Source organism: Carassius gibelio, chromosome B14, assembly GCF_023724105.1.
Source record: "Carassius gibelio isolate Cgi1373 ecotype wild population from Czech Republic chromosome B14, carGib1.2-hapl.c, whole genome shotgun sequence".
Classification (NCBI taxonomy): Eukaryota; Metazoa; Chordata; class Actinopteri; order Cypriniformes; family Cyprinidae; genus Carassius; species Carassius gibelio.
This window is the reverse complement of record NC_068409.1, coordinates 23,083,308-23,100,818: the sequence shown is the minus strand read 5'-3', so window position 1 is coordinate 23,100,818 and position 17,511 is coordinate 23,083,308. Positions and strand designations below refer to the sequence as shown.

The following is a 17,511-nucleotide window of genomic DNA, read 5'->3' as shown; positions in this document are numbered from 1 at the left end:
CATGACTCCAGAAATAGTCCGTCTAGACTCATGATTATGCATCAGTCAGCTCGTGTGCTCCTTTATACGATAAGACCCATGTCAGATTACCTAACGTACTTTTGCTAATGCATAGTTGATTAAAAGTATCTATCATAAACAAGCAATCTACAGGCCCACGGAAGCCTGTTTCCACAGTGGAATAAAAAATAATAATAATAATTTAAGAAAGGTAATTGTGACTTTTTAACAGAAAATTCTGTCTTTTTTCTCAGAATTCTGAATTTACATCTTACATCTATTTTTCATCCTATGGCAAAAACAAGCTTCCCTTACAGGCCAGAGTGACAAATGAAAGAAACCCCATTGCAATATAATCCGTTGCACGCATAGATACTTCAGTGTGATTTTTGTAACAAGTATCTTTATGACAGGCATTTACCCAAAGTAGGATTTGTAACAAGTTTAGCTGGGTATTACACACTTGTGTAATATTATAATAGCAAAGATTAATATAGATTTGCTTTGTTAATTCAATTGACAGGAGTCACATTTCACAGCTGTCCATTTTTCATATCAGGCAAGCAAGAATCTGAGTCATTATGGGCAAACTAATTAGTCTGCATCAGGCGTATAACTTCATCCCCCAACGCGCTGAAGTGTAGGGCAATGAAATCATTCCTAGATTGGAAAAAAATGTGATTTAAAGGGACACATCATTAGCCTTGGTTTCAGGCCCACTAGCTGCGACTACAATAGCGGATTGCTCTTCACAACTGCAGCAATAAAACGATGACATTTCTCACTTCCACTACTCTGTAGCAAATTAAGCTCGTGTTACATGCCTATCAAGACTGTTTATTGTCTACCCACGTCAGAGATGCTTTACAGTGTCAGCTTTGGTTTAGAGGGCCTAAATACAGTGGTCCTGGGGGGCACAATGCAACCGCATTAGCCAAGCAATTAAAACTTGACAACACAACAGAATGAACCCACAACACATATTTAATGCAAATACGGGTCCGTCAAACGACATGCTACATGCTACCCTAAACCTAACCGATTTTAACAAAATTAAATGTAAACAATGCATTTGTTGAAGGAATGCCATTTTAGCTTGTTTCTACACTGAATAAAAATGGTACAGGATATACATTGAAACAACGTGACGTAATTGCTATTACATTTTGGAAATATTTACAAAGAAACTGAAAATTTTAAGTAGAAAGGCCAAAATAGAATATTCTTGTTTTATGCTGAATTGTATGTATAGGTATGTTTTTGGAGTTTTGTACAAATGTAGGTAGGAAGGCATGTGGAATTGGTAGGTTGGTAAAGCTAATGTTGTTATTTAATAGCAATATGGCTAATATTGGATTGTTTTCCAAAATGCATCACTATCAGAAAAGTTTCATTAGTGTTTCATCTGTTTGCTTTGCTAAAGGCATTGTGTTGTGCCCCCCGAGCCACCATGCTGATCAAATAAGATCAGGAAACCCAAAAGATAGAAATCTGTTGGCATAGGCCTGCAGATTAGTTCTCTTCACAAATGTTGTCTAACTAATTATCCAATCATCACATGGCAAAACATTTTATGTGCATACTCCATTAGGCAGATGCTTAAATAATCTTTTACTGTCTCCTACTAAAATTGAGCAACAGTCCTGCACGTATTTTTGTATTACTGTCTAACGCTGTTGTGTCTCCATCCCAGCAATCCATCAATGACGCCATGCGCTGCTCCACGCTGACCAGGATGAGCGGGAATGGTAGCGGCGGGGAGAATGGGCGGATTGTCACACATGACTTCCCCAAAGCTGTGCAGACGCTGCCGTGCATGAGCCACGCGGCCAGCATGGGCCTGGGAGCCTCTGGCATGTGACCATCTTGACGGAGCGTCACGCGTCACATGTAACGCACGGACCTCCCGTTCACCTGCCGTCTGCCCCTATGTCTGTCTGCCCGCCCGCAACAGACGCACCGTACTGCCAAAATGCACTCGAAGACTCTTCTCAGTGAATAGCCACCAATAAAACTCTTTTCTAAAGAAAAAAAAAACATAAAAAAAAGTGCTGCAATAACAAGCCTGTGGGACTCTTTGGGAAAAATAGTGTTCGTTTATGTCATGAATTCAGAAAACAAAAAAGAGAAGTCTTGTGTCCGATGCGACACTCGCGCTGTGCCAATATTATAAACCTGTTTACTTCTGTCTGAGTGTGCAATATTTTAGTTCATATCAGTGTTCGCAATGTTGTCTTTAACTTGACTTTCTTTACAAAGATTAGCTCACAGAGATGTTTTTTTTTTTTTTTTGCACAAATATGTTCGATGAAATGAAAAAAGCTAGTTCATTTTCCTTATACTTACTAGAAAAGAGTTTAGAGTAAGCTAACGAGCAAGATCTTACGCATTTACAGTATATGGATCCAATGCCCCGTAAACAACATTGCTTATTTCTCTCGGCCACTCTGTGTATTGAACAAACATATCAGCTCATTTAACGACCTGTCCATAGTGTAAATACTCCAATGTGAATCTGAAACCGAGTGAGGGAGAAATTTGATTTGTTGTCGATCGGTAGAGCATAGCGGAACTGAACTGAACTGATTATCCTGCTCTGTGATTTCCCACCTCATGGACCTTGCATAGCTGCTACGCCTTGTTTTAGGCGCCATACCTCATCAGAGACCTGGGAGCGAGCGGCCACCTGTTTTGATTGCCACTTCATTTGGAGCTCTCATAGGACAGAGTCAAATTTGACCTCAGTTATGGGCAAATGTGCTTTAATGAGCTAGTGTGTCCCCAACGCAAACTATCAGTTCTCATTGACGTGAAACCATTGAGAATACTTTAAGAAAAGTTCATTCAAATGGTGTTCTTTTAACACAAAGGATACTTTGAAAAAGGAATATCCAGAGATTTCCACCAAATCTAAACGCCCATCATTCAGTTTCTACACATCCCTTGCCACATTTGGCTAATTTGATCATTCTGAAAGAGTGTGGCACTCTCGGCTTACTGCATTTAAAATCTATTCAGCAGATTTTCCGCTACAATCCATGTAGAAATTGTCAAACTGTCTATGTGGGCCTACATGGAACACGCCTTAAAGAGATAGTTCACCCAAAAATGAAAATTCTGTCATTTACTCACCCACACACATTGTTCCAAATGGCACCCATATCACATTTTATGTGTGCACAAAACAATATATTTTCCATATTTTATATGTCAATTATATGCATTGTTTGGACCCCACTGACAAAAACATTGCTGTAGGTCATACAGGTTTGGAACAACGTTAGGGTGAAAAAATAACAGATTTTTAATGATTGAGTCAACCATAAATTGTTTTCTTTTAAGAGAACTAACAAAGAAAAAAGTGAGGACATCTACTGGATCCAAATACTGGTGAAACATAGGCTGTTCTGTGCGGTATACACACTGTGCGACAAGTCTCCTGAAGAGATGGTGTTTGTGGAGATATCATTGATCGGCTACTGGAGCCAAGCTGACCTTTCTGAGCTCTTGGCTTCTTCACTGCAGGCTTTCAGAACATGGCTTCCAGCTCAACATAAACAGCTCTACCTATTCAGCCTTCCCCTGCACACTGCCATTGTACTGCAAAACATGACAAACTGTGTGGCCATCGAAACTCGCTTCTATTTTTCTGCGTTTTTCTTTCCATTTTCTTGATGTGTTTTATTAGGCACAGAACACTGCAGTCCTTTATGGCCTCATGTGAGAGCAGTATTTTATAAGCAGTAAAAGATTTGTAAAGTTCAAGTGAGACATTTAACATTTATACCGCTGTGAGATTTTGAAGAGTTGACTGAACTAGTGTTTTACACATTGCTGACGTAACGTTACTCGGATATTCTCACTGATAAGGATGTTGATTTTGATTAGTTAAGAGAGAAATGGAGTCTTTGTGTTTTCTGCTTTAAATGTTGATTTTTTTGGGGGGGATTTCATTCCAGAAATGATACTCGCCTATTTCTTGATTCCTCAATCTTGAACATTTTATTTGGTATATTTTCTGTTTGTTTTATTTTATTGTTTTATTTGATCATTTTTTATCATAAAAGAGAGATGTGGTTGAATCAAATTTACTGGAAAATACATTCAATCAATAATAAATAAAACTTTTCTAACCACAGTCACCAAGAGCTGGGTTACTGCTTTTCAACCATGGGAAATTGTTCATATTTTAGTCATTCTTTTTTTTTTTTTTTTTTTTTTTTTTTATTAAATTGAAGAACAATTTTTATTGCTATCAATACTATTTTCATATGAATAATAATTGCTAAAAGTAGAGTGATTATTCATTCATTACTTTCTATTCATTACTTGATAAGTGGCCATCTCTGACAGATTGGTGTTTAATGTATTTCCAGCTGTAGATCTCTAGAGCTTGACTCACTGTAGAGTGTTTTAATTACCTACAGGTGCATCCCACACATAATCACTGGCGTTTAACCAGTCGGCACATGTTGCCTCAAACCCATTTCTTTTTGGAATTATTAATTCTTTAATCTTTGTCAATTTGAGCTCCCCTGCAGAAACAACGGGAGGAGTTAATTGGGACGCCCAATGGCTCTAATTACGGAGATGTTAACAAAACGTTAACAAAATGTAGAACCAAGAAACAGGTGTTTATTCCATGTTTTTTTTCCCCCATTTGGTCTGATGCCATACATTGCATTTCAAGTCTCATCACGGCATGCATGGAAATCTAAACCATTTGAATTACAAGCAGATGATAAATCTAGCATGAAGTAAAACTGCACATCTGTAGCCAATATTATTCATATCTCTGTGCTGAAACTTTAAATGTCTCTTTCAGTTCCTTGAGTAAACATCCTCGACCTCACATGGAGATGCAGTGTGTAATAACAGAAAGTTGTTGTTTTCTTTCTTTCAGATTTGTGCTCCAGAGACTCCTTTGTGACATTCTGTCAAGATGATTTGTTAGATGTAGTGTAATTCCACACAAGATAGGCAACCCTCTGTTGTGACTGAATTTTCTTTTTGCATATCAGGTTTATAATCAGTTCTGTTCTGTTTCCAAGTAGGGCAGTTTAGTCTGAAAGCTTGCATACTGTGTAAAGTGTCAGATGTGGCATTTTCAGCATAGTCCTGTTATCCCCCGTGACACTGGAGAAAATGGATCATTTGTTCATGAGAAGCTGTAGTCAAGCAATGAAATCTGGGTTTGTCTTATTTCCCCAGAGATGGGTGACACAAGTTAACCTCCTTAACTACCATGATCTTCCAGAACATCATTATTTTCTTAAGTGAAGGTTTTGCTCTGGACCACAGAATTTTTATAGGGTATTAAGTGTTCATGTTACTGGCAGGTGTTTTGCTGTTGTTTGCGTCACATCGCCAAAAAAGTTAAGAAAAGATATGAAACGATTCCATGAATTCATGATTTCACAATATGAAACGATATTGAAAACAGTTCAATTAAGTTAATATTCAAGTCACATTTGCACATTTAATTCGGAAATATAACACATTGCATCACAAATAAATGTTTGTTACAGAAAGTTGAGTGATTCATACTAATCTGATCACTGATCCTTATACAAAGATTACAGATCTGATATTATCTCTATTATAGATCAGGGCCCGGTTCCCCAAAACATTCTTATCGCTAAGTAGTTCTTACCCTATTCCTTAACCTCTCTCTTAACCTTATGGCACGATTCCCGACATGTTCGTACGCTAAGTATATCTTCTGTAAGTCACAATTTCGTAAGGTTGGTCTGGATCATTCGTAAGCTCTCTCTTAGCGTTGTTTGAGCTCAAGATGCTACTGTACAGCAGTCTTTAGAAATCAGCGCAGCTTAGTACAAATCAACTATGGTATGTTGACAATTATGTTGTGGCTCAACAATGATTTTATGTTATGGACATTTTAAGACTCATAATAAATTATGTTCGCAATAGATACAGGCCTATTTATGAAGTTGACTTTATGTGGTATCAGAACTAATATGTTGGCAATTAGCCTAGGCGGAATTTTGCTTTAAGCCCTGAAGTTTTTTTTGTTGTTGTTGTTTTTTTTTTTTTTGTAACAGAGAGATTCATCAAGGTCGTGGGAGAGGGCTACGGCCTAATCAAGACCTCGGTGTGGAGGTGCGTCCACACTGTCACCAACGCCCTTCTGCGCCATGCCGGGGATTACATCCTGGTGGATGGCACATTCATCCCTATCGTCAAACCATCAGTTATTGATCAGGCGTAGGCTTCTCATCCCGAAAGGGATACGCAGCCATAAACGCGCAGGTTACAGTGGACCATAGGGGTGTGATCTCTGACCTGGAGGCAAGGTCCAGCAAAACTTCAAGTTCCTCTGACGAGAGGCTTGGTGCCCTTTTTTACGTTGCTTCCCCAGCATATTTTGTATCTAACTCTCTCTCTCTCTGTTCATTGTAGATAGGTTGCTTTTTATTGAAAACATAAACCAATTGCAATCAATACCACATTAAACAGAAGAAACTGCAGCTGCTTGCCAATCAATTCTGATTGTAAAGTACCTTACCATTAATATAAAAGTGTATTATATAATTTTTATAAGTCGTCAAACCCATGTCAAGAAGCGGCACAAGTGGCACAACGGGATAAGGAGGGTGGATGATTAGCGAGGGATACCCAGTTCGTCTAACCGTCACAACATATCGTATGAACATATCTCTGACCATTTGATAATTTAATTTATAGTCTATATTCTACTGATAACTTAAACTATGTAAGAATAAATGTTACTGTAATACTTTGAGGAATTTTTCATTTGCAAAGAACGTGTTGTCTTTCTTAACGCTGTATTGCACCTTCGCGTGAAGTGGAAAATTGATTCCTGAGCAATCGATGACAACTAATTCAGCACCTTCACTCGGGACAGCGCTCTTGTAACGTCGGACGTAAGAGGCAGCGTGTTAATAAGCTTCCTAAGGGACACTTCGGGGAACACAATTAGAAACATAAACAACTTTGGTAAGATATATTTTTCAAGGTCTTCTTAGTGCGCTAAGAGTGAGCGTTATCGGGGAACCGGGCACAGATCAACTAATGACTCAATGACCACTAAAAAGACAGTCACTTGTCAGTCACCACCTAATGATGAAAAATCTATTCAAATAAAATTTCCATTACCAATACATAGATCTGATTTGAGGACCAGAACTCACTGTTGTAAAAATATTCTTTATCCGAGCCCCTGCATACTGCAGTAACTCATATGACATCCTCAGCATTTGGTTTAAAAGAAAAGCTCATTTCTAAGGCAGTCTAAAAGAGCAGTGTGCTTCCTCATAGCCTGAGCTGTTTGATTGCTCACACTGTGACTATGGCATTGTAATGTGTGTGATTGTGTGGGCCTGAACAGCATACATAATGAAGACACAGTGTGGGTGCGTGAGACGGCATGAGAGGATCCATGACACCTGCCACTGTGCCTCAATCCCACGCTCTTTCATTGCTCTTCTCTTATACACTCCTCCTTGTGAATTGTATTATTTTCCATCAATCTATCTCTCTTACATTTGGCTGCACAATCGTGTCGTAGCCCACTCAGTCACAGCTGCTTTCATCTCAGCAGAGGGTCTCATACTGTCCGGCATCACGTCCAGATTCTCAATAAAATACAGACACAAACATTCGTAGAAATATTACCCACAGTGAGGTGATGTGAAATATACAAGCTAAGGATATCTTAAGTGACATGCGGTCCTCTGCCTAAGCTTCTCGGCTTTGAGATTGAAATAAATCATGAATCGTTAAGGGGGCAGAATATTTGAGCCGAGTCTGATCTGACACTACTATATCATTATCGAGAGGCAGAATAGCTCGGGGCAACATAGTACAAGGTACACAGTGGATGGATGAATGTACTTTGAAGAAGCAGACATACATGAAACATGATGGAAAGTCATCTTCCTTTAGATCATACTCTATGCTCTTTTCCAATTTCAGTCTTCTGAAATTAATAGCCTAATGTGACTTTGTGTGAGGAAATACACTGAAATGTAATTCACTAACAATGTTCCTCACAGTGAGCTGGTAACCACTGTGACTGGATTGCTGAGTCAGTGAGTGGAATTTGAAATCTGGATCTGTTTGTTTTTGTTTGTTTGTTTGTTTCCATGAATGGACCAAAGAAGACTTATGTGAACAGGATACAATTCATTACAAATATGACTTTTAATGATTAACAAGTGTAATTTTATTCACAAAAGGACATTACTACAAGAGTTAGGGAAGATGTTAAGATTTTCTGTGTATAACAAAATGATTTAATTTGTTTCTCATATATATCTATTGTATATGGAAGCCAATTTCTGCCACATAAGGGGGAAAAAAATCATGCTTTGGTAATCATTTAAAACCATTATATTTGGAAATTTTACGATTCTAAGGGCCAGATTTACAAACCGCTTGCACCAGCGCAAATCGTCTTTTGGCATGAAGATAGTAATATCAGGATTTACTAAAAACGTGCAACAAAGAATTAGCACTGAACAGACGAGGACACTTTTGCACCTGACTTTACTGAATATACATTTGTAGGGGTTTCCTTTCAGAAAAAAAAAAAAACATATGGGAGAAGAGTATTAAAATGAATCACACAACGTGATTTAAAAACGTTTGTGCTCATCAAATTACTGGTGTTTGCACCATTATTTAACACCCAAAATGAAACTATTTTGCGCCTGTGTCATAAGTAGATCACCCGCATCTTGTTAGCATATGCAACTACTCTAATTTGCGCTGCGTTTGGTATATTGCGTTGGTCTATGTAAATGAGATCTTGCGTCTGTGTTCTTTAATTTGCGCACTGTTAGTAAATCACCCGCAGAAATTTCCACTCCCATCAGCGCTGTTTTTAAATTGCACTCTCGTGTAATTTGCCCTGTTTAGTAAATCTGGACCTAAGTCTATTATGAGATAAAAATCTAAATTATGACAAACTAAGTCATTATGAGATCAAATGTTGCTATTGTGATATCAAAAGTAATAATTCTAACATAAAAAGTGAACGCAATGACATAAAAATGTCTTAACTATCCCAAAAATATTTGGTGACTTAAAATATCATAATCTTGACTTTTCCATGTTATTTATTACTTTTTATGTCTTATAAGATTTACTTTTTAAGCATGTTCTTTACTATTATTATTTTTTTATCAATAGATTTTTGGAAATAAACTTCCATATATCATCATTATGTGAAAATTTTTACATTTGTCATTCACAGAAAACCTTAACATAATCATGATCTAAAGAAGGCTTTTTTTGTGGTTTTGCATTCATTCCAATTTAAAGCTTATGTCACCCCAAACTTGGGACATAATAATGAATAATAATGTCAATAATTTCTTATAATTATGATTTTTTTTTATAAGTTTGTCTTAATTCAAAAAAATTATCTGTGTCTCATAATTTCAGTTTAGTTTATTAGTTTGCATCTATTTAGGTAATTCTCACGTCTTTTGCAGAAGAAAAACTTCGAACATAAGTAGCTAAATAATCACAGAATTGTCATTTTTGGGGTAAATTTTCTTTCAAAATAAAATCTGAAATGCTAAAATAATTAAAAAATGTATTCTTCATTTTCAGAAAATTTTATTACACTTTATTTTAAGGTGTCCTTGTTAAAGTGTAATTATACATTTAAGTATTGAGAAATATTAATAACTACAGGTTATGGTTAGGATTGGGGTTTGGCCTAGGGTTACTTGCATGTAATTATGGATAATTAATTATTATAATAAGTACATGTAACGTGTAACAACGACACCTTAAAATAAAGTGTTGCAGAAAATTCAGTTGCAATCAATTGCAGGGTTTTATTTTTCTGTAAGAGTTGTAATATGTATCATTTGTTGTAAAGGGGCAGACAATCGGTGGAAGCGAAGGAGTGATGTACCAAGAGAACACAGAAGTACACAAGTGAGTAAAATGAAAGCGAGGGAGGCGGAAAAGAGCATTGCATTTGGCTCATCAGTGGCTCCCACTGTTCCACGGTCGGTGAGGAGAACAGAGGCCTGTTAATCACACGGGCTCATCAGCGCAGTGACAGAGATAGATCCCCTGCACTGCCACGGGTGATGCGTACGAACTACGCTAATGCGCTCATGATTTCACTTCTGTCCTACAAAGGCACCCTTCACCGTTTCATCCCAGCCACGTTAATGCTCAGCCTTTGATCTCATCCAAATCTCCTCTCTGAAAGGGAAATCACTAAACACTATGCTGTGAATCAAAGTTAAAATTGAGATGCACTCCTCAATCTGCCGTGGGGGAATCGGACAGGCTCACTTGGCCAGTGTTCGTGTTGTGTGTAGATGTAGAAAGTCACTGGGATAAGATGGATGGTGAAGTTAAATGAGCAACGCAGAGAGCGGAGAGATGTATGGCGGTGCACATGGAGTGAGACGGGATGACGGATGAACGGATTACAGAGTCACACTGGAGCCTTGCTTGTCACCGTTGAAAGGGGAGCAGGAACAGCCAAGCAGGACAGTCCCAGCTGACCTCCAGTCTGTTACAAGCCCGACTAGGGACATCACAAGCAAAGAAACAGCTGGAACTGCCTCCCACTTGAAGGCAGTTTTTGTTTTTAATGATTGTAATGTCTAGAGTTTTTTTGAGGCACTTCTGCTAAGGTAACAATTTAAAGGGATAGTTTACCCAAAAATGAATCTGTAGTTTACTCACCCTCATGCTGTTTCAAACATAAAACTGTTACATACAATTGTGCTGTATTCCCAGTCTTCTAAAACCATATGATGGCATATGTGAGGAACATTGCATTTATTAGCAACAGCTTAAACCCTGCCTCTCTGCAATTGACTGCAAGCTTGCAACACCCACATCTATTCAACTACCCTGAACAGAATAAAGTCCCCATCCAAAGTTGTAATGTATGTTTAGATCACTGGTGAATACCTGTGGTGAACACCTGTGTAATGTTCTATTATTAGCATTATTAGAGCGATGATGTAAATGCAGTGCAGGTCTCATATGCGATTTCCTGGTAGTGTCTTTGTATTTTCAAAACGTGCATTACTTCTAACAAACAGAAAGCAGCACTTCTGCTTTGAGTGTAATGTGAATGTATTATAGATGCATCCTATTTTCATTTCAGTAAACAGCATCTCTAACCTTGAATAATGGATTCAGCGCCTGCAAGAATGATCGGTGAACCTTGATCTGAGTCCATTGAAGTTTAATATCATTCTAAATGTCAGGATGCTTTATGGCAGAGAAACATAATCCTTTCTCGCTGAAGGTTGAGCTTGTCACCAGGATGTGCTCCAAAACCCCTCCGAATTATCCGAGATGAATTTCTGTGAACAGTGGGCAGATTATGGCTGAATAATCATCTAACATGATGCATTTAATTCAACAACTACTTACCTAAACATCACAACCAACAAGAGAAGGGCCAGGTTTAAGATTTTGTCATCGAGTTTAAATATAGGCTGCCGTGCAATGACTGTATGACTCACGGCATGAGTCCTAAAACCGACTCCATTAGAAATCTCTCAGGGAGAAGCTTTTCCCAAAGGAGCAACAACCCAATGTCCTATGAGGTTTTGAATAGTACATCTAAGAAAGCAGAACAAGCTTTTCCACTTTTTGATCCCTGAAAAACACTTGAAGGCATGTCAAGCATAGAGAAGCGAGCATGTGTTCAGAGAGGTCACAGCCACTGGCTTCTCTTGAGCTACACGGACCCACTGCTCATGCTCATGGGATCAATATCTCAGTCGACATGTTCAGACCTACTTTTCTGAACAGGCAGAAGTGCACCTGTCCTTTGAAGGTGTGATCGCCATCAGCAAACGGTAATATGAAAAATAAATCAATTGGAAACAGACAGCCACTTGCATTTTGTCATTGAAACTGAACAGAGTTCCTGTCAGATTGTAGTGTTGTATTACTGTTGTTCAGCTGAGCATGATGACCATTTCAGAATGAAATTTCTTTCTTTCGAATGTAAAAAGCAGTTTTCCTCTGAATGGGCATGTGGCATATTGGCCAATAAATAGGACATATTTGTAAATGTAATGGTCATGTAATGTGGCAGTCTTTTATATTTCCGAGACTGCATTATACAAAAGGCACACTTAATCAGCTCATCACAAAAGTGAATTAATGCGGGGGTACATTAATTTTGTCACACAGTTGTGACATTTAAGTTTCTTTCCTTTGCATGCAGAATTTTCTTTTCCAGCTTCAATCTATGGCCTGGTGCTTCTTTAACAAGAGAACAAATTCTTTATTCACAAGCATCCACTGGACCATCGCACTGGAATGCAAATAGGTTGGCTGTGGAGAGGGGAAGTGAGTAGAGCTGCCATGTCCTATTGTGGATTTTTTAAAGACATGGCATTTTTGATGATTATTCTAATCCCACCAAGGACCTCTTAGTCTGAACTTTCCTTATCTCTCGCGCCCAGTCATTCTCTCATTAAAAGGCAATCACAGGCCACCAGCTCTAATAAACCTGTAAGTTCCCTTGTGAAATGGGGAGAAAATGGGCATTTCTGAAGCGTGCTTTTGGAGAGCTTGTTTCCTTTTTATGATATAAATGTTAAATCGTTTATATAGTTGTTTATGTAAATAAATGTATATTGATCTATTATCTTAAGTATTATTATTAGCATTAGTATATGTATTGTTTTTAGTTTTTAAAAAGTATAAAAGAAAAAGTCACTTATAGGTATGAAAACCTATAAGCAAGTATTTTTATTTGTAGATGGCATGTCAAATAAATTCTAGCTGAAACTCTTATAAAACTCTGGCTGAGCTCCACTGGCATCAAAGCTTTTTTGAGTGAACTAATCCTTAAAAAAACACTTTCACCAACAGAAAATGTCACTCTTGCTAAAAGAGGAAACTCTTGTCAGTGCCGTAGCACACTGGTTAGTGCACTGCCAATCTGTTCTCCTAAGGATGCAAGTTTGGATTTGGTCTGCCATATCCTCCTCTTTTCACTTTCCTTTTGACTGAAGGCATAAAAAACCTAAGATTGAGAAAGAGAGAGAAAACCGTTTTGCATCATGTTTAAAACAACGTGTCTCCTATCATATGATGTTTTCTTGTTTCATCAAACCGACAAATTCTGTTAATGAAAGTGAATGCAAAAATATAAACACAAGTCACATCTGTGATAATTGCAATTTTGTTAGCAAGGTTTAATTAGTAAAGTGGTGGTTCCTGTTTAATGATTAATATCATTAGTGATTTTGCAGTTGTCAACAGTTGTCTTAAATTAGAATGGATGCATTTCCCTCATTCCCCAATGAGCACATTCTCTCTTTCTTTGTTCTTTAAAATGTAAAGATCTAAAATCTTCAAAATGACTTCCAATTAACCTCCATATGGTATTTATTTTTACCAAAGACATTCATCAATTTGATGAAACAGAAATATGTTTGTTTGTTAAACAGCAATTACCAAGGCAGGCAGCCAGTATGCTATGCTTTCTTCCTATTTTTAGGCAGGGGCAGTCAGGAAAGAGACAGAAAATTATAAATGGGATCAGGAAATGGCACAAGCTTCAAACTCGAGGCATCTGTATAAACACTACCACACGATGTTGGAGAACACACTCCCCATCAGGCCACATGTCCAACTTGAATACTTTATCCCACAAGACAGGCCACGATCTGCAGTGAAATATTACAGATGAATCCTTACGTATTAATGGGAATGACATCGACCTGAGAATTTTTTTTTTCATGTGTTTTATATTAGCTGTTTAGAATCAGAACTGATGATGCCAGATTGTTGAATGAATCACTATTTTGAGCTTAATGTTCAAACGGTTTTGCAGGTCTGAAACGGTTTGTGAGTTTGATTCATTCAGACAGTTCATCACATACTGAACCACCTGCAGTGATTTCTCACAATGAAATAGTATTGGGATAAATCATATGACCGAAAACAAAAAGAGTGCTGACTGAGGTGGATATTTACCTCTTGTAGAAAACAAAACAAGCAAACATCTTCTTTGGTTTGTAAATGACAAAGCTGGTCTTTACTGCGTGTGCAGCTTGTGAATGACTCTTTACTGTATAGGTAAAGACAATTTATATCCATTTACATCCAAATCAGTATAGAAAATGAATATCAAAATACCTTTTTGGATTGGGGATACTGATAAAAGGCTAGAAGCACCCCTTTTTCATGCTTATTCTCAAAAAATCTAATCTTTCTCTATCAGTGCAATAGCAGCTCTGTGTGACCAAAGTCTCAGCTACCGCACTGCAGCAACAGGTAAATGAGCCAATCAAATGATTTCCAAAACAGACTCTGGTCTAAGAGCCAGAGATGGTATAAATAACCATCAATGTCAATCCCATCTGTTTTTACAACAGCAGCCCCTGTCACAGCTAATGTTTTCGCACCTATTTGGTTTGATGAAACCCCTCTTAACCCGCTTTGGCTGGATTTCTGAGCACTCCACTAGAAATGCCTTCACTAGCTTGGAGCTGTTTTTCCACCACATGCACTCAAATAATATGTCATGGATATTGACTACCATCAAGGGACAGTGCTTTTGCAGTTTTATAGTTCCGCTGAAGAGAAACATAAAGCTTGGGCTGTTCCCTAACTTTCAACATCAGTGATTAATGCACTGAGTGGCACAAAGCCAAAAGTTGCTAAAAAGGGGAAAATTTATGTAAATAATATGCATTAAAATAGAGCACCAGCCAAACTCAGAGCAAGCGGCTGTCACTCTGTGTGATTCACAAATCTATAAGTCCTTTTGTTACTAAATTACGTCCGCAATCTGTTAGTGCTGCGGGGCTAGAGGCCGCCTGCACAGATCTGTGACTCGAGAGACAGCCGTCCACAGCGGTGGATCAACATTTCAGCACATGCAAGCAGCCAATGGGGTTTATTCTCAATCTTTCACAGCATGGGCTGTAAAGTATCTGGTAGACACAGCATCCTGTGGGTTAGCAGTTGAGAAAAACAGGCTAAAAATGCACCCAAAAGCATGCATACTCAAGTAAACACACTCTTACGCAACATACTCCTACGTTTGCATTTAACCATGCATGTGAACATTGAAAAAACATATGTTTAGCTCGGTTTTAAAGCGACTCGGTTCGTTTGCACTGGTTGAGAGGCACATTTTCTCAGATGTCTTAGGATATGCATTATTTATGGATCGGTTCACACAGAGAAGCCTCATATGGTTGGCTGCCATGTCCCAGTAGTGCTCCCAGAATCCTCTTCTTATCATCTTAAGGAGGAGATAAACCTCCTTGGTGTATAATGCAGAGGACCTGGGAGATGATACCGGCTTTCTCCTCACAGCACAAGATTATGTGCTCCGTGACTGTGTCATGGCAGCAGTGAGACTATGATATAGTTGTACTTGTCATATTTTGAGTCTGTGTAATTAGACAGTGACAGTGTTTACCAATAATGTCAATTCTGTGTGTTTTCATGTGATATCCAAAAGGATTTATTTGTCTATTCACATCTCTTATATTTTAGATTCTGTCCTCTTTTTTGTTGTGCATTTTATTTGGTTAATTTCAGCTAGCTTTTCCAATTTTGCTGCAAACAAAGCAAACGGGTTTGACTGATGAGAGTAATCTGATTAGAGAACGATCTCTGCATATCCCGCTGAAAGCCACTGGCTGCTGAAGGTCTGTCTCCATGACAATATTGGGAGCTCATTGGGGCGCTGATGAGAAAAGACGATCATGTTTTCATCAGTCAGAGCAAAAAGGCCACTCCGGCTCACAGCCAAATGAGCGTTCATCAGCCTCTGTGCTGATCCACTGCCAGGTGGCTCCACCAGTCTGGGTCTGCTGTTACAATTTGATACTATTTGAGTGCATAATATGGCTGTCCATATTGTAGAACAAAGATATTTTAAAAAAACTGGACCATAGAAGCCATGACTAAAAAAGCAAAAAAAAAAGATGTTCACAAACCGAATTGGCATTTTTTGAAGAGGCTAAACATACCGACTGTATGCTATACTTCAACAGACAAGAAAAAGATCTGCACAAAAATTATACATAACATCATTATTTATGCAACAGTTCTGTCTGGTGCTCGAATCTGACTGGCTGAGAGGTCTTTCCAAATTCCAACCATGAGAATTTACCATATATCACCAAGGTATGCATTTCAGGGAATGCCTTCTCATCAGGTTTATATGAATGATGCAACAGCCATCAATTAACGTGCAGCTACAGCACGGCCATTTACACAACACTCCTTCCCTTTATATCAATTAACTAAGGTTATGTGAGTAACTGGAGTGTTCCATGTCGAGAGGTAACTCAGCTGTTTTTTTAATACTTTTTATGACAGTCACTATTTCTTCTGTTGCCTGCTAATTTCAGGTCTCTTTTCTGAAGCTTGGATCTCTGTGCACAGGCTGGAGAAAGCCAAAGAGACTGCTGATCTTTGCAGGTTTTTGGAGAATGAAAGCTGAACACGAACGCCATTCTTATCAGCCATGTTCACTCGAATACCTGTCAAAATGAATATGTCTTCTGTTTGCCCCTATTTAAAGACAGGGAAGGAATATGCTTCTCTTGTATTCTTAGAACTTCCTCTTAAAGGCTTTATGTATTGTGCTACCCTTGCAGGCAATGCAGTATACCCAGGTACACCATTAATGTGTTACAGCTTTATTTATGAGGATCAGGGTCATGCATTGTATAAAATGATGTGGGCTTTACATCCATAGCTATTTGGCATGATCACCCATTAAACCCAGAGCTGTGCATCTAAACTTGATCTGTGAACAAACCTGCCATTTTTCATGTTACAGATGCAAGTTTTTTATTTAAATGGCTCATTTCACTTGCACTTAGTATATTACCTTTGGCTCCCATGAAGAGGCTGGTTGGACTCTCCAAAATCATTTTTTTGACCTTGTGATTTTATGCTCACTGGAATAGAACAGTAGAGGCCACACAGCACATTTAAATCACTCGTCTTTTTACTCATATTGTGCAGCACAGTTCTAAAAAAAAACTCCACATTGCATGCATTTAATTAGTATTGTAATTTCCCATTTAAAAGGTGTTATCTTTTGTCCTTTCTCTCATTTTGTACTTTATTCAATGTCTTTCTGCCTAATCACATCATTTAAATCAACGGTTTTTACAAATTTGAGATTTTCTTGTCAAATCTTAGCATTCACATTGTCATGATAACATCTGGTCATTTGTGGGAAGATTTTTAGTCGGTTTTGAAGTATAAATGCCATATTTTTACCAATACAGGATATGATTTTGGGTGAACGTTTCATGCATATAGTGAACATTTTAGTTTTTTATACTTTACAGTCCTGTATGTGAGCCTGGACCACAAAACTAGTTATAAGTAGCATGTGTGTATTTGTAGCAATAGCCACAATACATTGTGTTGGTCAAAATTATCGATTTTTCTTTTATTCCAAAAATCATTAGGATATTAAGTAAAGATCATGTTCCAAGAAGTTTTGTACATTTCCTACGATAAACACATGTTCCA

The 17,511-nt window shown here is 38.0% G+C and overlaps 1 protein-coding gene across 3 annotated transcripts in view; it reads left to right on the top strand.

The window, feature by feature from the left end:
- LOC127971786 (glutamate receptor 1-like) overlaps positions 1-4,142 on the top strand; it is a 75,671-nt gene extending 71,529 nt beyond the window's left edge. For 2 of the 3 annotated variants that reach the window (XM_052575012.1, XM_052575011.1), the window contains exon 16: positions 1,694-4,142. In XM_052575012.1, the coding sequence (XP_052430972.1) occupies positions 1,694-1,861 (168 nt within the window). In that variant the 3' untranslated portion in view covers positions 1,862-4,142. The remainder of the gene's footprint in view (positions 1-1,693) is intronic. The other variant, XR_008156920.1, reaches the window with a different exon arrangement.
- Positions 4,143-17,511: the final 13,369 nt, after the last annotated feature.